The 22,813-nt window shown below is 44.8% G+C and overlaps 1 protein-coding gene across 1 annotated transcript; it reads right to left on the bottom strand.

Annotated features, from left to right (window-relative positions):
* Positions 1–3,857: 3,857 nt before the first annotated feature.
* On the bottom strand, positions 3,858–22,715 carry LOC136557179 (histone H2B 5-like). Its single transcript, XM_066550784.1, has 2 exons — positions 22,602–22,715; positions 3,858–8,470 (listed from the first exon to the last, which is right to left on the bottom strand). The coding sequence occupies exon 2, from the start codon at positions 8,436–8,438 to the stop codon at positions 8,058–8,060; it is 381 nt and encodes a 126-aa protein (XP_066406881.1). The 5' UTR covers positions 8,439–8,470; positions 22,602–22,715; the 3' UTR covers positions 3,858–8,057.
* Between the last annotated feature and the right edge of the window lie 98 nt (positions 22,716–22,813).

The following is a 22,813-nucleotide window of genomic DNA, read 5'->3' as shown; positions in this document are numbered from 1 at the left end:
GACTGGTCCATGTTGGTTGTTTCTAATTTATGGCCAATCACAGTCAGCTGGCTCAGGCTCTCTGAGAGACACGAGCTTCCCTTTCCTTTCCCCTGGTGAAATACTTTATTCTTTTAGTAAGTTTTAATGTCTCATTTTCTTTTAACATAAGATTTATCATAAAATAATAAATCAGCCTTCTGAAACATGGAGTCGAGATTCTCATCTCTTCCCTGGTCCTGGGACCCCTATGAACACCACCACGCTCTACTGTGGATTTTCCACTTCAATCTGCAGTTGTTTGGTTCTAACCCAGGGCCAGAGTGCAAGTCAGCATAGGAGCAGTGTGGACTTAGCGTGAGTACAGTAGATGCAGGATTTGCAGGGTGTTTGTGGAAGAGATGGGAGGATCCTGCATCTCTGAAGTCAATACTTGTTGTCATTATATTGAAAGAGTTCTATTGTCATTACATTGCAAGGGTTCCATATTGCCAGAGTTTTGTACCTGCTTGATGTTTCTTGTAGGCAGCTCCTCTAAGCACTGACTCTTCCCTGTCCTCACAGTAGCCAACTGACTCCAGTTCCCATCAATCCACTCTTTTATAACACTCTTCTTATTTGCTACAGGTGTGGCCTGTTAACATCAGGCCTGCTCCTAATCTTTAGTAATTGGTTCAGCTGCAACTCTTTAGGGGATAAGATTACATTCTATACCACCTTCATTTACCCATACTGTATCCCCCTACAAAAACTCAGATGTGACTTTTTATTACCCTGATGACAGGAGAAATGAGTTGTGAGATACATGTTCATCCCAAAAAAAGCAACCTCCCAACAAAGCAACCATCTTCCTCTCAACGTGCTCAGGCAGCCCTCACTGTTGTAGGCCTCCTGCTTTGCTATAACTTAGTCATGCCTCAGAAAGCTTTGTGCAAGGGCAGGTTTTATTGGGATGGAGCACTTCAATAGCCTGTTTCCATCTGTGCCTGCAAGACCAGGCTTCCTTGAACCCCTTGAATACTATGGCAACCCAAACAAACCAAAAGCATACAGAAAAAAAAAATCCAATACCCTTACATTTCCTTCACTTCAGTGAAATTCAATGTGGTGCACTTATGTTCCCTCCTTTTTTGTTTTTTACCTCCAGTCAGTGTCAGGCAAAGATTGGACACTGGGTGCTTGTATCAGCTGCACTCATAGCTCTCCCATCCAGAGTGAGTTTTTCAGAGGCAGGCATTGTATTCACCAGAATGTGTTGAGTCCATGGGGCAGGTTAGGTCAGAAACATCTCCTGGTTTATTTGAAAAGTTGTGCTGGACATTCTTCTGAGTCTCGGTAAATAGGGCTGTACTTTGTATAAAGAACGCTTTCCACGCCTGATTAGGAGGAGGTTTAATGGCCCATGAATGGGAGCGGTGCCCAGAAGGTGAGAGTTTTCCTGCCCCATGGCTGGGTGTACCCAAAAGATTGATGAGCAGCCACAGTGTAGCAAACTGAACACAAATCCCTATAGGAGGGTGACTTTGTGTCCTTGTTGGCAGACAAGGCTATTTTACAGCAGCAGCACCCTCGTGAGATGTATCCAAGCTGTCTGACCAGCACACAGGATATGTGTGCCCAACTTTGCATGCTTTGAGCATGAGGGATGATGCCCTCATGTCTGCATCACATCTCCTGAGTTGCTCTTGAATTGGTGACATGTGCTGGCTCTGGAGGTGCCTTTTGTACCTTTTCTGGTAGCAGCTACACCGTCCATCCTGCTCCAGCCCTGGGAGCTACCAGGATTCACTCCCTGTCCTTTATTTCCTGTATCCAAACCGCAGCACACTGTGTGTGCTGGTATCCTGGTAAGCTCCTCAGAGAGTTCTCACCAGCAGCTGTCAATCTTGCAGCATCACTTACAGTCTCCTGCCTTTGGTCCCTTCTGGTGCATCACACCCACCCATCGCCATTCCCTTCTCATTCCCACCAACCTTCCCATTTCTATTACTATTGGAATATTCTTTTATTTGAAGACAGTTAAATCTGTAAGAATTTTTTTCTGAATGAATTTCTGTTAGAGATTTTTTTTTTGCCAGGGGATGGAATTAGCATTATGGACATTAAAAGGCAGGAAATGATGTATTTTTTTTTTTAAATCAACTGCTTCAAGGGAGAAAATGACAAATGTTTTTGAGAACAGCTTTCCATTATATGAGAAATGAGAAACTCCATTCCTCATTCTCATAACATCTGTGCTTATTAACCCTAACTATTTTAGAAACAAAACCTCTCTTACATCTTTCATGTAATTCAGGGTAACAGAATCCACATAACCTTCAAAGCAAGTGCAGGAGCCAGACAGAAAAGCAAGGTAAAAAACTTTCTTTTATGCTTGGATCTAAGCTCCATAGACCTAAGAAAACTGCATGAAACTCTTTACAGTTCATGTGTGTACAGATCAGCCCTTTGGTTCATCCAACCCAAAATCCTGTTTCCAGCTGTGGCTGTGACAGAACAGGCAAGAAAGACTGTGGGAATAGGACAGACACACACAGTCTCTTCCTTTCTATATTCTCTCAGCCTATAATAGCTTTCAGCACAGTTTATGTGTTTAGCAAGACTTAAAGACTTTTTCTCCCAGTAGTTTGTCCTCGAGCCAGTTCTAGCATCTTCAACAGCCATTGGCAAAGGCTCTACAGGTGGACTGCTCATTCCATGAAGGGCTGCTCCTCTTAATTCAAACCTCACCCTCTCATCAGTTATTTTGATGTTCCTGAGTTCTTCTACTTGGTTCTGCCAACATTAATCTGGCACATGAGTCCACTTAATGGTCTTTGAATAACCAGTCAGAAATTATTAGGTAAGAACTGGATAACTTAAAAAAAGTTATCTCCCAACATCCTGGAGAAGCATGACCATAGAGTTGTGCTCTACCTTTTATAACTTGGTTTGGGTCTTTGTGATACCTTGGTGTCAGCTCTGTTTTGAAAGTGCATGTGGGTGTTTCTCTGGAAAGGAGTCTGAAAATGGAAATCAGCACAGGTAGCAAAATTTATTTCCTTGGAAATAAATACTTCAGATCAGCTAGTTGATTTTTTTTTCCTCTCTAAATACTAATTTATCCAATTATGTTAAGTTTGTATTTCTTTAGAGACACTAGAAACACTTTTAGCTCTGATTGCTGTTATATGCCATGTCTGAAGTCTTGTTTCTCCAGCAGACAGTGTCCAGCATGGCCCATGCATTTCCCACTCCAGTGAATGCATTATGATGCTGATGTCCAGCAGGTAAGTGTTTCACTGGAGTGCATTTACCAACCATTCCTTAAAGGGAAGATCTTTTTCTTTCTGGGGTTTTCAAATGCTACATCTCATCCCATGGTTGTTGCCTATAAACGTCTCAGAGCCCAAGAAAAGATGTTTCTAGTGTTAGCAATTGTTAACTCAGATGAACAGAAATTCTGAATGTGCATAAAACACTTCCTCAGCCACAGGATCTCACGTTGTTCCGTCCAAACTGCTCCTGCTTGGGGGTAAATGATGGGTGCCAGGCAGAGCACACCCCAAGCAGGAGTGTGGCAAGGACAGATGGCAGGCTCGGCTCTGCCTGGGACAAGATCATTGGAAGGCTTGAGCAAAACCAGATGTTTATGTTGCACTGATGTTTGGTTGAGTGACAGCCCATGAGGACTCCAGTGGCAGCCTGTGGTATCCCTTCAGTGAGGGGCTCCTCTGGCTTTTGACTGACCCTCTGTCAGGATCAGCTGTGCTCCATCTCTGCTGGAAGGGTGGCTGCTGTCACCCCAGGCCTGGAGGAAATATCATGGAGAAAGAGCAATGCAGGGCTTGAGGGAACACTAGTGATAAGGCAGAAGCAAAGACACCCCAACAGCTGGGTACCATTGACTTCCAACAGGTTGGAAGTTACATTTTATTTAGACACTTAACAGAAAGCAGGTAATTAGCACTAAAGTCATAACCCAGCAGCAATTTAACATGGATCATACTTGATGTAACACTTATTGTCAGACAAACTCTGTGTACATAAGCCCAAGAGATACCATGCATGGAGTAAGCATGAAAGATTGCTCCCCAGGTGGTGGTCCCAGGAAACTCTCCAAGTTCTGTCACTAAGTGATTTTTATTATTCAGTTCCCATTCTTCTTTTCCCTGTAAACAATTTGATCTGGATGTAAACCCTCAGGAAATGCTGTGATGGAACAGAAGCTCAGGGCTATGCAGAGGCCATGCCAAACTCTACTCCAGGGGTGGCAGGACTTGGGGCTGCCTCTCACCAGAGTGAAGGGTGCACAGGCCACACAGCTCCACTGGGCAGGACTCTTCAGTGTCCCTTGTGGGGCACACAGCTGTGTCCAGGACAGGCACTCATCCTCCACACTGGTTTTTGCTCATTTTCCCCAAGTTTGACTAAAAACCTGTCTGTCCTGAGCAGGAGCAAGCCTCCATGCTGGGGACACTCAGCTCCTCCATAGGTTGAACTCTGCTGTGAAAGGCAGATGGACTTTAGGTCCTTCTGGGGAAGCAGGGTGGAAAATCAGAAGTTCTATAGCAGCTTGTTTTCTCTTTAAATTGTACATGAAAACAAATAACAATAACAAATACAGTGATATCCTTGGGGTTAATATGAGGTTAGTATCAAGGCTGTATTACCTTTTTTATCTTCCTTTTCAACTTTCAATCTGTAGTTGATTTACTTTAATTGGCAAAACACAGGCATGGCCCAGAGATGCTTTTGGGACTGCAGAGGGGATCAGGTAGGGACAGTGGGGCTTGGTATATTATCTTCAATTTTAAAACATTTTCTCAATTCCAGAGCGGGAAATATGTACTCTTTAAAAGCACTGATCCTGTAGTGCAGAATCCATATTCTGCTGCAAACCTCCTTACCAGAAAACTGTGAAATATGTCACACCTCAGATTACTTAGAGGACAATCAATCCTTGAACTTTTAGACCACCTTCTGTTGCCTCTAATATTAAGGCTCAGCCCAAGCTTATCACATGCAAACTAATTCCCATTTAACCATGGTGGATGGTGCCCTGTACATTAACTTCCCAAATGCTCTCTGTGTCACTCCTAGCTTATACCAGCCTTGCCTTTCCTGGATCATCCCTTCCCTTTGCTCGCACAAATGTATGACAGAACAGAGCAGCCACCAGAACAGGGTTAAAACAAAGCTTGAAAGAAAGGAAAAAAATAAAAAAGTTTTGTTTTAACATGGATCAGTTCCTCAATCCTGTGCTTCATATTGTCAGGAGTGAGTGAAAAAAACCACAAAAAAATGGACAGTGAAGAGCAAATGATGAATAAAAAGACAAACTATAAATGCATGGACATGATCAGTCTCAGTCACATGGCTTTAGACAATAAAAAAATCTTCTTTAAGCCTTCAAGTATTTTTGTAGCTTTAAATCACTGGTTCTCCTCTCTCTGAAACAATCTCCAAAAATGGAGAATGACAACAGTGGCAGAAGGAAATGGGACCAGTACTCTGAGTATGGAGTGAGCAGCTCCCATCTAAGTGCCCAGCCTCATTCCTGGCTCCCTGAGCTGCCCAGGAGACCCTGGAGGGCCAATACCTTATTTTATTTTCCTGATTTCTTGCAGCCCGTGGAGACTTAAGTGGGACTCTGCTCTGCTCAAAAGAGTGAGAGTTTAGAGGCTGTGCCAGGTGATCCTGGGAGATGTTTGTCCTAGCTCAAACACACTGCTTGGACTGGAGAGGGCTCATTCCACTCTGAATTCCTGCCTTCAAGAGAGCTCCCCACAGGGATGAATTCTGACCTGCAGCTCACAGGGACAGAAGAAGAAAGCTCCAGCAATGCCATCGAGCCCTTCACTGCCAAGAGCCTCCCTGATACATCATCCACTGCCCGGATTTCTTGTGGCACAGGTGTCAAGGATGGGGGCTCTGGGCTCACTGCAGGTACATGTTCATCTTTGGTATCTGATTCTGAGTGTTTGACTGGAAACAGAAGGAAGTACTAAGCTGTGACCTGCAAAGTGTCCTGGCCAAGAGGCCCAGGTTACCAATGCCACTGACACTGAATACAGGTGCTGTTGCTGGGAGCTGCTCCTTGTGGGGGCTGGCACCCAGGGAGATGGGTTTGGTTATTTCTGAGAGCTGTCAGCAGAGATTCCTGCTGGCACCAGGCTATGAGACACAGCTGTGTGGTATCACTGAGCAGTGTGGGAGGAAAGCCCCCTCTCAAGTGTGGGGTGCTCACACCCAAAGCAGGGGTGTGTGAGCAGCCCAGAAACAAACTGACCTTCACTCTTGCACAGAGACCACATGAGACCCCAGGCTGCTCTCAGGCTTCTCAGCAGGGCTATGCCTCAGACCAGCTGGAAAAATGACTGCAATGAGAATCTTCTGGAGCTGCAGAGTCCTACAGCTCCAAAAGCAACATAAGTTTGCCAAAGGTCCCAATCACTCTCAAAGTGTAAAGAAACAGGATAGAGATAAAGGCAGGGGAAAGATAGAAATGTACTGCATGGCTATTATTTTGGGGCATGAATTTACATTTTAATTAAAAACAAGGTCCTGAAGCTTAGGGAGAATCTGCACCTAGTTCTGGATCCTATCTCCTTGCTGCTCCTTTTATTTACAGAGTAAGTTGCAGAAAGCTGTTGTTATTTTAGACATGAATATTTTTTATTTGAGTGTTACTGCCTACCAGAGGCTTTGATTTATTTTTTTAATGTTGGCTAATTTTGTGGTTTGAGTAGGAAGCTTCAACTTCACACCAGTTCTACACAGGCCCTTCTGCTATCCAGCAGCCTGGGCAAGATAAACCTGTAACCAAGACATTCCTCCCTTAACCTCTATGGCTTTATCATGATTTTATTATTGCTCACCTTACTGTGGACTTTTAAAAGATATGGGGAGTATTTGAAGTAGTTTAAAACTATTTAATCTTTTAAATATCTGGGATGCAGGCAAGTGTCCCTATATATCCACCCAGCCCCCAATTTTGCTTTTGCTTTCCAACTTCTGAATGAATTTGGGAGGGCAGGGCCAGGCGAGCTGCCTGCAGTGATCTCTGAGGGGAGGGAGCTTCCTCCCACCCCTCAAAATGCACTAACCACCTGTGCTCCCACACCAGATGCCTTCCCAAATCCTCAGTCCCTGCCCAAAACATCTGTGCTGTTTGTCCTGCACTACCCTATTGCTCACAGGAGAGGGGACCCCCATGGGCACCACCCCATCTTGCCCACACTTATGGTGGAAGGAAACACCCAGGCAGCATCAAGGCAGGAAAAGTCTCTGAAAAGCAGCAGAATTAGCAATGTCTTGCATGCCAAAGCAAGTCCTAAGGCAGGCAAAGCAGCAGCCAGGAAAGACAGAGACCCGCTCCCAACATCCCACGTTGTCCATCCCTCCACCTCAGCACAAGGTGGGAGGCAGTGGGCAGCTCCAGCACCCTCATCCTGCTCCATGGCTCATCCATCAGGAGCAAGAAGGAGGATTAGTGCTTGCTATCAACGTGGGCATCTGCCTGCCTGCCAGGCTTGCTCTTTAAAACAGGCTGTCAAGCACAGATAGCTGTTGAATCAATATGTGCCTGGTAGCTGTTGATGCCACTTCTGCCAGCACGGGGTGGGCTGAGGCACTGCACACCAGGAGGGATTCAGGCTCTGAGAGAGAGGATGCTGACTCCTCAGTACCCATATCAGATGACTGTGAGAAAGCAGTCAAACAGGAAGACTTCAGTGAGGGTGTCTCTGTGTCGCTGCTGCCAGTCCCCCCTCCCAGTGCCAAACAGGAATGTTTGCCAAGCACAGAGGAGACTGGATAAACCATGGCTGGTCAGTTCTTTGAATGAGATGTAAAAGCAGGGGCCTCCACTGCCAGCCTCGGCAGATCCTTCCCACATCCTGAGCAGATGATGAAAATCAGCTGACATCCAGATTGCTGTCTCCTCCTCCTCTGGGCAGCTTCGCGTGCCCATCCCCAGGCTGCAGATTGCTGTGGACAATAGCTGTGACCGTTCACCCAGACCATGGCTGCCTGCCTGTGCTGGCGTGGAGGGCCCTGCGCTCGATGGTGCCGCTGCAGAGGGGACAGGCACCCAGCTATTTGGAGCTGGTGTACTTGGTGACAGCCTTGGTGCCCTCGGACACGGCGTGCTTGGCCAGCTCGCCGGGCAGCAGCAGGCGCACGGCCGTCTGGATCTCCCGCGAGGTGATGGTGGAGCGCTTGTTGTAGTGCGCCAGGCGCGAGGCTTCCCCGGCAATGCGCTCAAAGATGTCGTTCACGAAGGAGTTCATGATGCCCATGGCCTTGGAGGAGATGCCCGTGTCAGGGTGCACCTGCTTCAGCACCTTGTAGACGTAGATGGAGTAGCTCTCTTTCCTGCTTTTGTGGCGCTTCTTGTCGCCCTTCTTCTGGGTCTTTGTCACGGCTTTCTTGGAGCCCTTTTTGGGGGCTGAGGTTGACTTTGCTGGCTCTGGCATCCTGAGAGCTCTTTTGTTGTGTCTTGGAGATGCTTGGAGAGAAAACAAAAAAAATTCTAATTATTTTTTGACCTTCTACAGAATAATTGTACTGCAAGATGAGAGAGTCTCAGTTGGAGGCAAGTAACAGCTCAGAATCTGAGACGAACACCCCATGACCCTGCAAAAGCATTTGAACTGCCAGCATTTCTGAACTGCCAGCAAGAATTTCTCTGGTTGTGTATGGCTTTTTGTTGTTTTTGTTTAAATACCTACAACGCTGGCCTTGTCAACATCTCTGAACACAAGCCTAATTGGCATCTACTCAGTAAATATGAGATGGAGCCTGAACATCTTTCTGAGAACACTGCAGTTCCAAAGAAAACACTAACTGCAGTACGGATTAAATCAAATCTTGCTGGAATGGGCCCAAGACTGTTGCAAGGTATCACTGCAGGCACATGAGACTGGTCAAAATTATTTTACGTGGCTTACAATCTCCAACAAACTCTTTTTATTTGCATGTAGACAGAAGTTTACTTTGAGGGTGCTTGCATTTCTGTGGCTATTGTCTGACACCATGTTTTCCAGTGAAATATAAAAAACAATACAGTTTTAAGCTGAGCTACAGGAATATATCAGTATTCACATTTGCTATCAAAAATACCAGAGAGTAGAAAAGCTTAGAGGAGGTGGCAGGAATCACCTGGCTGAGAAACAGAAATGTGGATAGGAGTCAAAAAGCAAAGTGCTTTCAGGCTACATGTTGATGGAAAAAATTATTTCCTGTTATTTGATACTTTTTGCTTTCAAGACAGCAAGCCTTTGCTGGACAGTTTACACCAAAGATGCCTGATCCTCCCTCTGAGTTTTTCTTCATTAGGTCACAACATGAGAGCCATGACCTGCAGCTGACTGCTCTCATCCAGAAGTGCAGTAACAAAAAACCAGTATGTAAACCCATGAAAAAACTGTGTGCCTCCCATACACTACAAATTTACATGTACTTTACTTCATGGGCCAAGGGGAATAATAACTGTGTTGCAACCTGGTAAATGCTTTTGTGTTTCAGACAACACTTCAAATCATCCCCTGAAAGACAAGGCTCCTCCAGGTTTTGTTGGAGGATGAGCTTACAGCATCACCCCAGGGCTTGGGTTTTATTGCTCTGCATCTCCTTTGAAGATGGCCTAGGAATTACAGTCTGCTGGCCAAGAGAGACTAGTAGAGAAAAAAGAGCTTCAGGGCTGCTGGCACATGGGAAATGGATAGAAGTAAACAGAAGAGAGAAAGCTGGGATGTAACATATGGTCTGCACACTCTGAGTATCAGAGAAGGACCTAAACAGTGCCTGTGCCAAGGCAATGGCTGCATGCTCAGCCCTGCCTCTCCTCCTTGGGAGAGAGGGAGTGGATGTCTGATTTCTCCATCTCCAATCACAGCCAGATGCAGCAGCACTGCTGCAAGCAAGCCCATACCAAGTTCCCAGTTGCTCCCTGTGGGAGGAGACACCTTTGATCCTGAGTCTGGATTGATGTGCCCACCCACACCTCAGTGGGTACCAGCTCCTGCTTCCAAATCCCCTCCATGGCTCCAAATCAGCCTGTGTGGTGCTGCCTGCAGCGAGCACCAGGGCTGGGCTCTGCTCTGGCAGCCCCTGGGCAAGGGCCAGCACTGGGCACTGCAGGCAGGGCTATTCCCAGCAATGCCAGGGCAGGCTGGCATTGCTTGGGATGCTGTGGAGTGGGGAAGAGAGGTCTCCACCACAGCCCTCCAAACATGCTCCTGTCTAGAAGCCAAAGTCAGCACCAGTGTCCTGAGAGCTGGGTTTCTGCTCCAGAACAGCAGTTCCTTCTCTAAAGACATGATTTTCATGTGATAAGTTTTTGACTCTGCCACCTCATGTCCTTTCTTAGTTTTTTTCTGGCATTCTTCCCAGTGGTGGCATTTGGAATGGCAAGCGCTGGACTGCCCCGAAAGTTCTGGACACCTTTCAAAACTGACACCTGCCCACTTAAACACAACATTTTCTTCCTCTGGTGAAATCACAAGTTTTCTTCCTTTTCTTATCTATTTGGGAAACAGTCTTGGGAAAAGAAATCCCCTGTTTGTAGACTTGAAAATATACCTTTTCAATGGAAAATGATTTTTCTACAGGAAGAAATAACTGTGCACTTGCTCCTTTTTCTTTTGAGCTCATTTTCTCATCAAAAAACACAACTGAAAAATGCAAACAAGTATTTCTTGAGCATTTTGGAAAGTATTTCCTTCTAAAATAAGTATTAATTCTTAAGTGCACTTCTACTGCAGCTTTAAAAAAAATGAATAGAGAGCCCAACAGGCACCAGAGTGATTTCACAGGGCTCCAGAACAGATCACATCTACAGGACATCTCCATCCATTTGATCAGCCAACACCCTTGGGTAGCACAGCCCAGATCTCACTCCCCTCCCATGCATGGCTGCAATGGGGGAAGCAATGATGCTGAAGTTCAGAGATCAGCACTTGTTGTGCTTGTGCTTCTCTCCACCCATTTCTTTGCAGCTGACTGTTTAACAGGCAAATAACATCTTCTTTGAAAACAGGTTCTGTTCTTTGTGGTTTATTTGGGCAGTGCCTAGCAGGCAGAGCCTGAGTGCATTTGCCAGGTGCTATATAAATAATGTTAATAATGGTCAACAGTATTACCAATCCTTCTGTCAACAGTGCAGGGCAACCCACAGCAGATGCTGCTCTGGTACAAAGACAGAACTAGTAGGATTATTCCCAAAGTGTCCTTGTGGAGAGTTTGTTGAGGAAAACAAAAAGTGACCTTCAAAAGAATGGTTTCTTTTTATAAAAATAGTTGTATATCTTTGTTTCCTTAAGGAAAAAAAGTTAAAGAGAGAGAGTTGGAGAGAGAACCTGAAGAGGTTAACAATTATTGGCTTTTATTTTGGAAATGTTGCCAGCATGACTGACTTCTCTACTGTGAGGCAGACCAAGCATTGGGTAGCTCAGAGAGGCTGTAGGATCTCCATCCTTAGAGATACTCAAAATCTAACTGGACACAGCTCTGGGAAACCCACAGTGGGTGACCCTGCTCTGAGCATGGACTGGACTAGATGTGTGCCAGAGGCACCTCCAACCTCATCCATTCTGTGACTTTTGGAGACTGAAACTGGGTAGAACTTTATGAACACTTTATGAGCTGTGTTCCCTTGACTGACATCTCCCATGGGATACTGCAGCCTGAGATTCCCACATGGACTCCTAAGAAGAGATGGTGCTCATCCCCAGGTCCAGGCCACTGAGGTCCCTGGTATGCAGGGTATGGCCATGCAAGAGAAGGCACTTTCAAGCAGCACATTTGGAAAGTTTGAGGTTTTTGAGAAAAATCTCTGGGAATGTTTTTTTCTTTATGGCTTTGTATGCTCTGAGTTATCAGTGCTGGCAGTTTTTTCCTTCCTCAGAAAACCAACAACAAAACCAAGCACAGTAATTTTTCCAGCCAGTTCCAAGCAGCAGCCTGAGTCCTGCCAGAAACCAGAGCAGTGCCAGTGACAGATACATCTTCCTTTGTGCTGACACTCCTTTCTTCAGCATCATTAAAGGGAAAGTGAACGGAAAAACATATTCAAAGATACAAATCACCACAGTCTCTCAGATCTGAAATGGGAGAGGAGCCCTGCTGAGAAATCCCACGTGGAACCTGATGCTGTCTCCTATCCCCAGGCTTGATATATCAGTGGAGAGAGACAAGCAGGGAAGATTTTTGTTCATTTTTGGCCTTGCTGCTGAGTCCTTAGGACCAGTGCCAAGCTGCTGCCAGCAGCGTGCATGGGTAACCGTGGGTGGGCTGTGAGCTGCCCTTTTGGACCTCTCCTCATGCAGAGGTGGAAACAGCACTTGGATTTTTTAAACTTTTTTTTCTTTTTGAAAGCTGTCCTTGCTATGATGAGCTCTGGGGAATTCACTGTATATCCTCATGCCCGTTTTGTAATTTCCTATTCAACCATAAAAGTTACATTTGTAGAATCAGCATTTTGTTCTTAGGAGGTTTTGGTGACAAATTAAGTATTTGTAGGAAAAAACTCAAGCTCTCATCATTTGGACACCTGAAATTCTGATATTTGTTAATCTTCTGATGTTCTACTTTAATCCTTCCTGCAGCAAATGAGAACCAATAGACAACTGCTGATAATTTTGCCCCTTAAATAAGAGTTCTGTCCATTCTGTCCAATTATTGCCCCTTTCCTCATTTTCTCCTACTATATAAAAGAAAGAATACCTGGCTTTATTCCTGCATTCCAAGAAATACTAAATGAAATTTGCTGCTGCTTTTTGTTTAATTTTCTTTGAAACACAAAGGGTAAAAAATTAGGGAATATTTCCACCAAAAAGAAAAGGCTTTCTAATGGATTCACCTGCTCTGAAATGCTTGTGAGATCTGGTAAATATAGTTTACAAATTACAATGTGTAATGACTGCAAATGACTGTTATTGGAAAAGAGAATTTCTGCAAACTGCAAATCCTCTTCCTTTTATTATGTACGGCCATCTACTATTATACAAGAACTTGTTCATCTGTCAGGTGTCATTATATAGTCATAGTTGAGAAAACAAACAATATTTGTGATTATCTGGTAGCAAGCTCTGCCTCAGGTATAAAGCAGAAGCATGATGAGTCATTGTGAGACATTGGTGATGTTGCCTCGTGCAAAAACTGATAGTTGTATTTTGGTCTGAAAAGAATTTTTCCCTTGGTATGTTGTCTAGCATGTGATGATGAGGTAATATTTGCTTTAAAGTAAGGAGGAGGAGAATTTCCTAGAATAAGGTAAACTAATCTGAAATGCCTGATTTCTTCCAGTGGTGGAGAGGTGCAGAAAACAGTTTTGAGATCCTAGGCTTCCTCCCAGGTAATCCAGTAATAGCACCAAGACCCCATCCTCAGTTCCACATGCTCTGCTGCACTTTGTATCTCTGCTCCTGTGAGGTTTTCATTTAATGGCTACCTGTCAAAATTGGATAGACACATGCAGTTTTCTAGTGAACAGAGGGCTGTGACTATAGGTTAAAATTGAAGATGACCTCTACTCACTGACAAAGAAGGAAAATGCTACAAACTCAGTCCCTGACACTGATGCTCACGTAGATTTTTCAGATTTCTTTAGAACAAATACAAGCAGAACAGCGCACTGTGTCCAAGCTCTTTGACTGATTCTTATCTTGCTTGTCCTAACCCACTGCTTGGGAGTTCTCTACAGAATACTACAGGAATCTTTTCTTTTCTTTTCTATAATTTCAATTTAAGATTTTTAGAAAGCACATTTTTAATCACCAGTAACAGCTGTAATTTCTTGTGCTACTTCTGCCCAAGTTGCAAATAATTCTCAAGGCTGTAGGGGTTTCAATCAGAGATTTTGTATTATTACCTACAAAGTAAGGAGCAGGGCCCTACATCAGAGCTCTCTGCAGAGAAGATACATTGAAGTTTTCAAGAAAATAAAATCTTACCCATGAGTAAACTAGAGCAATAGAGAGACAATGTTGCAAGAAGAATGACTGTCAGGAGACTAAATACTGCATATCTTACGCTGATTTAAAGAGTGTCTGAAGTCAATGGGGATTTAACATAGGTCTGAAAGCACCTATATGAAATGTTTAGAGATGTTTAGCACCAACAGCTGACATTGATTTCCACTGGAATCCACTGGCTCATTACTTCACAAAAATCAGACCTCATATTTTATCGAGGTTTTGTTACTGCTAATAAAGGAGTATTTAAAAAAGCTTTATTATCTGTTCTTTGTCAGAGTACTCATTGCATACTTGCTTTGAGATAGCTGTGATCTACATGCTTGAGCAAGTATCCAATAAATACAGAAAGGAGAATGACGTTTTCTGCGGATCCATACCTGTTAAATGTGTGGGGGGTACACCCAGTACCAGCACCTGCTACAATTACACTCCAGTCAGCTTTCCCACAGAGGGTCAGGGTTTCTGAGAAACCTGTAGGAGTTAGATTTGATGATCCTTGTGGGTCCCTTCCAACTTGGACCATTCAGTGATTCTGTGTTATCACAATCATCGTCAAGAAGCCCAACAGAGAACACAAGCAGGCTCAGTCCCTTCCCGATGTTTTATCAATAACTCAAAACCTCACACATAAAATGCAGCATGAGCTTCCTCCCCAAGTTCTGGAATCATCAGGATTTTCTGCTTCTGCCATGAATCCTTTCCTCAAGCAACAGCCTTCTTTTCCCTTCATATCCCACTTGAACTCAACTGGACCCACTGGGAGCCAGCCTGTCAGCAGCAGCCCCGTGTCCAATTGCAGGGTTTAGCTCCCATCCTCAGACTAACTCAGCAAAATTGCTCTGGAGGCAGGGGGAGGTCAGAGCCTGCTCACCGTGTAAGGGCAGCTGATGTCCAGCTGACCTGGGACAATCCTGCTGGGGAGAAGGAGCAAGGCATCACAGCAGCTCCACTGCTCACAAGCATCACAAGCTCTACATGTATTTTTGGTGGTTTGCAATGTACATACTAGAGGAGATGGGTGTGAGCACCAAAATCATAGATGACTGGTGTCTGTAATACCAATGGAAGAAAGATGCTTTACTTATTCCATGACACCCTATGCTATTGAAAATAAAAACTGCAGACTTGAAACTAATTGCTCTGTGCTGTATCAAAAATGAAAATCACTTGCTCTTTATCCACATAATTTCAATTTCTCTGGAAAAGAAGGAGAGCAGAACTTCACTAAGTAACTCCTCCTTCAGTGGAACCATGGTCTCTAAACTAGTAATAACAATAAGCCTAAAGAACTGCTACCACATTTAAGTAAACTATTTTTATGCATTTTATGGAGTAATGGAGAATTATCAAAATTCTAGGCTATTTCCATAAGTGCTGCAAAAGGCATCCATTAAAAATGTGCTAATTCAGCCATTGAGCCAAAAATAGGAGAGAAGCTACAGCCCAACACCTGCAGGCCATAGGGAGAGAGTGGGTGGGAGAGGGAGAAGAAGCTTCACCAAGAAATGAGAGCTGCTCTGAGTTAAGGTAGGAGTTATGTGGGAACCAATGCAGACACATGCAGCACCTCTTCCTCCTACATACCCCACACCCAGGCTTTGGCAGGCTCCTGTAACCCTGTTCCAGCACCATGGATAATTGGTGTAGCAAAAAGAAACAAAAGCTGAGATTGTACCCCAAAATGTGTACTTTGGCCAAGCCACACTGACTGAGAACAATAATTTGGACATAAACCCATGCTGAAGTGGAAAGCTACGTGCCCATATTAGGCTGAAGACCAGGCCAAGGTCATAAGGGTTTTATGAGTGATGTGATTGGTACATCACAACGTAGGGATCTACCTATGTAGTTACCACATATTCGCAATGCAATGGATAAAATAAACCCAGCAAAACCTTTTAACAACCTTCCAGGTATCTATATGGGTCTAGGGCATGTATGCTCAACAGACCTGGACCTCACCACCACCAAGTCTCCCCCGACATGGGGAGAAATGTCAGGCAAGGGCATGATGTGTGCAGCTGTAATCAATCATGACCAACATTCCTTCTAAATGAGTCTCTCACTTCAATCATCCCTTCCCAGCTACATTACTCACATTTCAGCAAGTCCTGAAAATGGTTTCAGAAAAAATAGCAGAAAGCATGCAATCAAAAAAGTCAGGGATATGTGAAAGCTGCTTTATAATGGTGGTAGAGCCTGGGAATACAGACTTTAAACACAGAAGGTGGGGCACCAGACAGCTATATCCAAAAGGACTGCATGCCATGTCACAAGCTAAAGGACAGCAAGTGACACAGCATCTGATTTCATTTCTACAGGATAGTGAAAATACTGTAATGTGTGTATTAATAATTAATTTGGCATGGTAAAAGCAATTTTACTGTAAAACAGAGATATGTGACTATTACTGGAGCCTGTAGGGAAACAAAGATAAATGTCCTTCCCCAGATCATTCAATATCTGGAATGGGAACACGATCCAAGACTACTGACACTTTTTTCTGCTGCTGCCACCAGATCACATTACCACAGGCAGAGAGTCCTCTGAGCATTAGAGGTCATCTTCTGTAGGAAACAGGAAAATGGAGAATCTGTTAGATGGAAGGAGAGAAGCAGGGCTGGGACAGCCAGGTCTGGCAAAGCTCCCCTGAAGAGGCAAGCTGGCTTTTCTCCAGAAACAGATGGGGGCAAGCACTAAAGACACAAGAGTTATTGAAGGTAAAAGTAAACTCTGAAACAAGAACTGACAATAAACAGTTTTATAATGTTCATGAATAAATTTACACTGGAGATGAAAGGGATTTACACTTACATCCTTAGTTGGAACTGGGAGGATAAAGGCAAGGGAAGGGCAGAGAAAGACAAAGAAATCCATTCCTTCCATATTTCAAAGACAAAACCTGATATTATATAAATTCTAGGAAATGGCTCCAGCATAGCAAGTAACTGCTCTACATTAACCAGGCAACATTTTTTATGGTGCTGTGCTACTGAAGAATTGTTATCAGAATGCACAGATGTCCTTCACTTTGTACTTCTCTTTCCTTTATTCTTTTATTTATTGTTCCTTCCTTCTTTTTCTCACATCCATTACAAGTGCCAGGAGGTTCAAAGCCCCAGCAGGTCTGCTGCCACCTGGTCCTGTCTCACATGTGGTATTCATACAGAGACTACCACAGTACTTTGAACAGCCACAGGGCTGAAAAACTGGCAGCCCTCCAGAAACTTTAAAAGAAATGGCTGTCAAGTTAGCCCATGCCCAAATTCCACAGTGTACAAATTGCTTGTGAATAGTGTTTTGATTTACCTCTAATTTGTGATAGCATCATTATTGCATGAATTTAGTGTGGTAAATGTGCTGATGCAAGTGAAAAAACACCATCTCCCTTCCAGAGAAGTCAAGATATAATTGGAGATACACCAATATTTACATCAGGCAAGGAAGCAAAGAGCAATATGCTGAAGACTCGGTTGCAACCACTAGACCAGCAGTGAAGAAAATGGGGGCTGCTGGACAAAATGGCAGTGGTCCTGGATGGTCAGTAGCAATTGGAACAGTTAAATGTAAAGTCCACTTTTCAAAACTCAGAAAGGCAGCAGGTTTAAAATGCCAGTGGAGTGCCATATTAGCTGTACAAGACTGTTATTTTTAACCATCCTTGGCTCCATCCTCCCACATTCACTTTCCTCCTGAGCTTTCCACGCCCTTAGTTTCCCCACTGCTTTAGTCCAACAGCCTTCCAAGCTGTTTCTTCCTCAGATGAAGTGCTCACCCTTTGCTCTCCTCCCTCCCTGCTGGTGCCTCCCCAGCACACTCCCTCCACAGAGCTCATTAGTGCCTCTGCTTCCAGAAGCACATCTTTGCAGGTGACTGCCAAGTCCTTTTCTTGACTTGTGTCCCAGTTATCAGGCAGCTGCAGTCGATCAGGAGGATGACTGGAGCTGGGCTGAGGACCCACAGAGCAGGAGAGGAGATAATATGGGGTTATTATTCTGGCATGCAAGAAAGAGGAGGGTGGTACTGGAAGGTCCAGACAGCTGCAGCCTCCATATCTTTGGGGCAGAGCTGCTGCACTTGCAGTGCATTTTAAGACAAACACATCAAGAATGAAAACAGCCTGTATTTATATTAGGTGTGGTCAGACAGCTCCTTCCTGACAGAAAGTTATCTGTCTCCCATCTTGTTGAACCTCACTTGTCACTCAGTCAATTTTCAGGTCCCCCAGAAGACCCAAAGAGGACTCTGTCAATGTGGAAGCAGCTTCCCTTCCCTACACTTCCTTCTTTGATATTTACCAATGGTTCACTTCAGTCCTTTCAAATTTCCCCTTTCCTTCCTGTTCCTTGTTTCTACCTGCCTTTGTGACAGAGAAATGAGGAGACTCTTACCAAATGCCTTCCCTGGCCTCTCTTCACACTTGGTTTTATCTTTAAGTGCTGAGCTCAAGAATACCTCCCTTTCTGCCCTTCCCCTATGTAATTTCAAGAATTTCTTCAGAAAAAATGTCACAGGCTTTCTGCCCCAGCTTTCTAGTGTAACTTATGTCCTCTTTGTAACTCCCAACAACCTGGGGTGGCTCTGTTCTCCTACCCTTTCTTCCATTGCTTCCTGTATACACTACCTATTGCATTGCCACCTCTGTGTTCATTTATTGTTTTTATTTATTTATGTATTTATTTATTGTTTTCATTTCTACCTTGCAGTCTTCTCTCATGCAATATTTTCTGCTTGACAAATATCAGCCTACTTCATATGATCTCTCTCCCCACAAGTGACAGTCACAGAGGTTACACAAACAGGTTATAAGGAACAGAGATCTGATGTGCCCAAAGGCATGTCTGTCTTTCCTGACTCTAATATAGGTACTGCCTCTGACAAATTTTGCCCACTGTCATCCTTGACCATTGTGGCTAAAAGCCCACAGTTTCCCCCTCAGCACACACCACCTGCAGTGATTACTTAGGGGATGGTCCTCTGCCTTCAGCTGATGGATTTCCACTCTCCAGGTGACACATCTCATGTCACAGATATGTCCTCTGCAAATGGAAACTCTCTCTTCTGTGGTCCTCAGGTAAAGGTTATCTTTTAAAAAATAACACAGAAAATCTTGCTGCATTGGACCGCCTATGTACTTTCACCAAATTCAAGAAAAACCCCTCACCCTATTTTTATAGGAAGTTTTAAGGCTGGTTTGAAAGGTAATTCCTACTCCAAGAAGGTCGATGAAATAATATGACAAGGGTGGTGATTAAGTCTCACCACAAAGGAAAATGTTGAGCTGCTGTAGGTGGCACATAGAACCCCCCACTCTCTTTATGAGTCAGGTAAGCTGCCAGAAAGCGGAGGTGGAATCCGTGGGATGGAGCTGTTTTCATTCCAGCCAGTTAGTAGTAAGCTCTTTGAACAACACAGAAAAAAGAAGTTTAAAGAATAAATTATATTTTTAAAAACGAAGACTCTTATCTAAATGGCAAAATCTAACAATTGCCCTTAATCCTCAATGATGGTGTTTGTAGTCAGTGACAGTCAAGGGAAAAAATTATTAAACAACTTTTCCCCCCACCCTCTGAGGTTAATGTAGCATTTTTGGATTATGCATCTATTCTTCCATCTTCCACCCAATGCATATGATCCTGCAGTCACAGCTCTCTCCTCTCCCTCTGGCTCCAGAAAAAAGGGAAGCTGACAAGCTGAAATCCCAGTCTCACCCCACACAGAACCCTTTCCAGAGGAAGAGCTTAGCTCTGCTGAGGAGAAAGCATTTCTCAAGCCACTTTTGTGCAGCTATTTCTTCCAATAGCTGCAAAAAGTTGGCTTAACAAATGCATAAAACAAACAATTGGGGAGAAGAAAGAAAAACATTTTGTGAGGTATTATTTTGGGTCAGTCCAGCATCCAAGGGATATTTCAAAGATATGGCAGTGTCCCTCACTTAAAAACTAAGTCTTTTTATTTACCCAAAAAAACCCCAAAATTGAGAAACGTAAAAAGAATGTCATTAGGTTCTTGAGTTCAAGGGGCCTAAAGTCCTCCTCTGGTACTGTCAGTGGGAGCACAACATCTGCTCTGTTCACAGTGCAGCCTGAGGAAGAGGCTTTCTCAAGTACACATCTGAATTTAAGAACATTTCCCACATAGTTCTCCAGTCTACCCAATACATATGTTTGAGGATGGGCAGGAACAGTGTATTTCAGGTGCTAAGAAAGGGGTTAAATAGCATCAGACTCTCAGCATGAGTAATTTCTTGTTTTCAGCTGAAGAGTGAAAGATGTGGAGTGGAAATATAGGTATACATATATATACATAATATTAAATTAAAATATATGTAAATGTAAGGGAGGAAAAGGACAGTGACCAGAGGAACAGCTTGGAGAAGAAATGTCAAGAGGAAGGTAGAGTTAGGCAATGGACAGAAGTGAGATGTCAGAAAGGAGAGAGAGAAGGAGAGGATTTAAAGAGAATGACACAGAGGGGAAAAAAGAGATGTAAGAAGATATATGAAGGGGAACAAAAATGAGAGAAAATAAATGAGTTGACAAAAAAACAGAGGAGGAAGATAAAGTAATGAGCACAATGTTTGGTAAGGCAGAAATACTTAAGTATAAATAAGACACAGAAAAGAGAAACTCATAAGAAGAGCCACAAGAAGAAAAAAAGACCTTGCACAGCAGAGATGGGAAATGAGCAGCAGGAAAAAAATCACTTGCTAGCACAGCACTTCTGAGAGTCACGGGTGAGAGGTGCTGCTGTCCCAACAAGGGACAGACAAACCCTAGGAAGTGACAGGCTAAACCCAAGGAGAACAAAGGACAACACTGGGAGAAGGTAATGATACCCTTGTACTAGGTTGCTGCCTTTTGTCTGAAACAGAAGTCACAAAGGTCATTGAAAATGCTGCTTAAATCTTACATCTGATACTTGGAAAAAACCTCTTTCCCAATACAATCATTCTTCCTTCTCTCTCAATGCTGGATTAAATTAATTACTGTACACTCTACAGTTGTACCTCCCTGGCTGGGGAAGTAAACCCCAGACACCATTCTGCTTAAAGTAGACCTTTGTCTCTGGCTCCCTTTGCCTATAGGGGCTTCTGTAGAAATCTTTCAGTAGATAAAGGTAAATTTCCTGCAGCTCCAAAATCATCATGCTGGATTTGGCTATCATTAGTAAAATGAGGAAAGAAAGAGGAAGGAAACAGGGGTAAGCACTCAGGAAGAAAAGCTTTTTTTTTTTTGTTATTATAATTAGGAAATTTACCCAGTAGAGAGAGAGAAAGAAATTGCTGCCTGTAAATAAACTGTCACTCCTCTGAACATCAAATAATAGGAACAAGAGGGAGTGTGTGGGAAGTACATTCATATTATCAAATTCTTTCTGATATTTACCTGTTCAATATAATTAAAACATAATCAGGAAAATAACATATTGTAACAGGAATACTATGGAGGCTATAGAGAAAAAACGCCAGGAAGATTGGTGTTCCCAGGGTAGCTCCAGTCTGAGAAACCAGAGCTTTATTAGTAGTAACAGGAGCAACATATGGAGATGAATGAAACCATGTTTGTAAATGTGATATGCAATTGCACGCTCTCATTTGGCTTTCCTTTTTCACGATCTGACTCAGCCTCCACACTCCCCCACCTTTTGATTCATAAATTCTTGATATCAAAAAATGAAAGAGTTACAAAGCCCGCATGCAAAGGGCATGAGATGACGTGAAATACAAGGATGCTGGTGAGCACAGAACGTGCCATCAATCACCACCCTGCAAAGGGCCAAATCTGCTGGAGACAAGCAGTGGAGACAGGGCCACCCTCTCCAGGGGCTCGCTGGAGGACGCCGCGCAGCAAACCCCAGCTCATCTCCACTGCGCTAGAGGCGCATGCTGAGGTAGACAAATCTATTACAAAATTGTATAATATTGCTTATGCTGCACAGCAGCCACTCTGTTAGGCAGCCCCTGCATCACCAAACCCGTGAGACTGGAGGTGAGGGGAATGAAAAATAAAAGGGTTTCCTGTGGCGTATACTCCCCGCATTTTTTAAGCTATGGAAAAAAGATCAGGGTTAACCACAAGCAACACAAAACACAACAAACAGTGCATGAGCAATGGTTTACAGCCCTATACGCTCACTAAATAATTAACGACCTCACAGAGTGTTGACACAGTGGGGGTCTGTACACAGGATAATCCCTTCCTTCCCCGGGGGCCCGGGCATCTCGGCATGTGCGCGGTCAGGCTGCAGAGGGCCAGCCCGGCCCGTGGGCACCGCTGCCCCACTGCGGGCAGTGCCGGCTGCGGCCCCAGCCCCGCCACGGCCGTGCCCGGCCCGGGCTTCGCCTTCGCCCCCGGTTAACCGGAGCGCACTGAGCTCCGGCGATACGACTCCCACCATGGCAGCAAAGCACTGGCAAGGCTGACACCGTTCCGGTGCATTCGCCAAGCCCGGGGAACGACGAAGCCCCGACTCTGCGGGGCTCAGGGTCGAGCACAAGGCAGGGCAGGGCAGGGCAGGGCAGGGCTGGCCGCACACCGCATCGCGGCACGGCGGTGCTGCAGCCCTCACGCCGGGCAGCGCAGCCCCGCTGCGGACACTGCGGCGTGCGGTGCCCACCGCTGCCGCACGGCAGGCAGCCAGCGCAGGGGAGGGTCTTGCCTGCTGGGCGTCTGGACTCCTCCGCAGGCGAGCTCCAGGCGCCGGCGTGGCGCGGGGCAGGCGTGGGTGGCGGGGCCGGGGGGCTGCTCGCTGCCGCTCCGCGCAGATCCGGCGGCCGCCGCGCCGGGTGGGCCGCGGGACCGGGACCCGCCTCCGGTCCCGACCGGGCTGCGACCGGCGGAGCGCCTCGCTGTGCGCCGCCGCCGCTGCGG

The sequence above is a fragment of the Molothrus aeneus genome, chromosome 5, assembly GCF_037042795.1.
Source record: "Molothrus aeneus isolate 106 chromosome 5, BPBGC_Maene_1.0, whole genome shotgun sequence".
NCBI lineage: Eukaryota > Metazoa > Chordata > Aves > Passeriformes > Icteridae > Molothrus > Molothrus aeneus.
The sequence above is the reverse complement of the archived record's forward strand: the minus strand, read 5'-3'. Positions and strand labels throughout refer to the sequence as shown.

Bases quoted from the DNA above. Each gene is read 5' to 3' on its own strand.
- LOC136557179 (XM_066550784.1), bottom strand. From the start codon at position 8,438: ATGCCAGAGCCAGCAAAGTCAACCTCAGCCCCCAAAAAGGGCTCCAAG.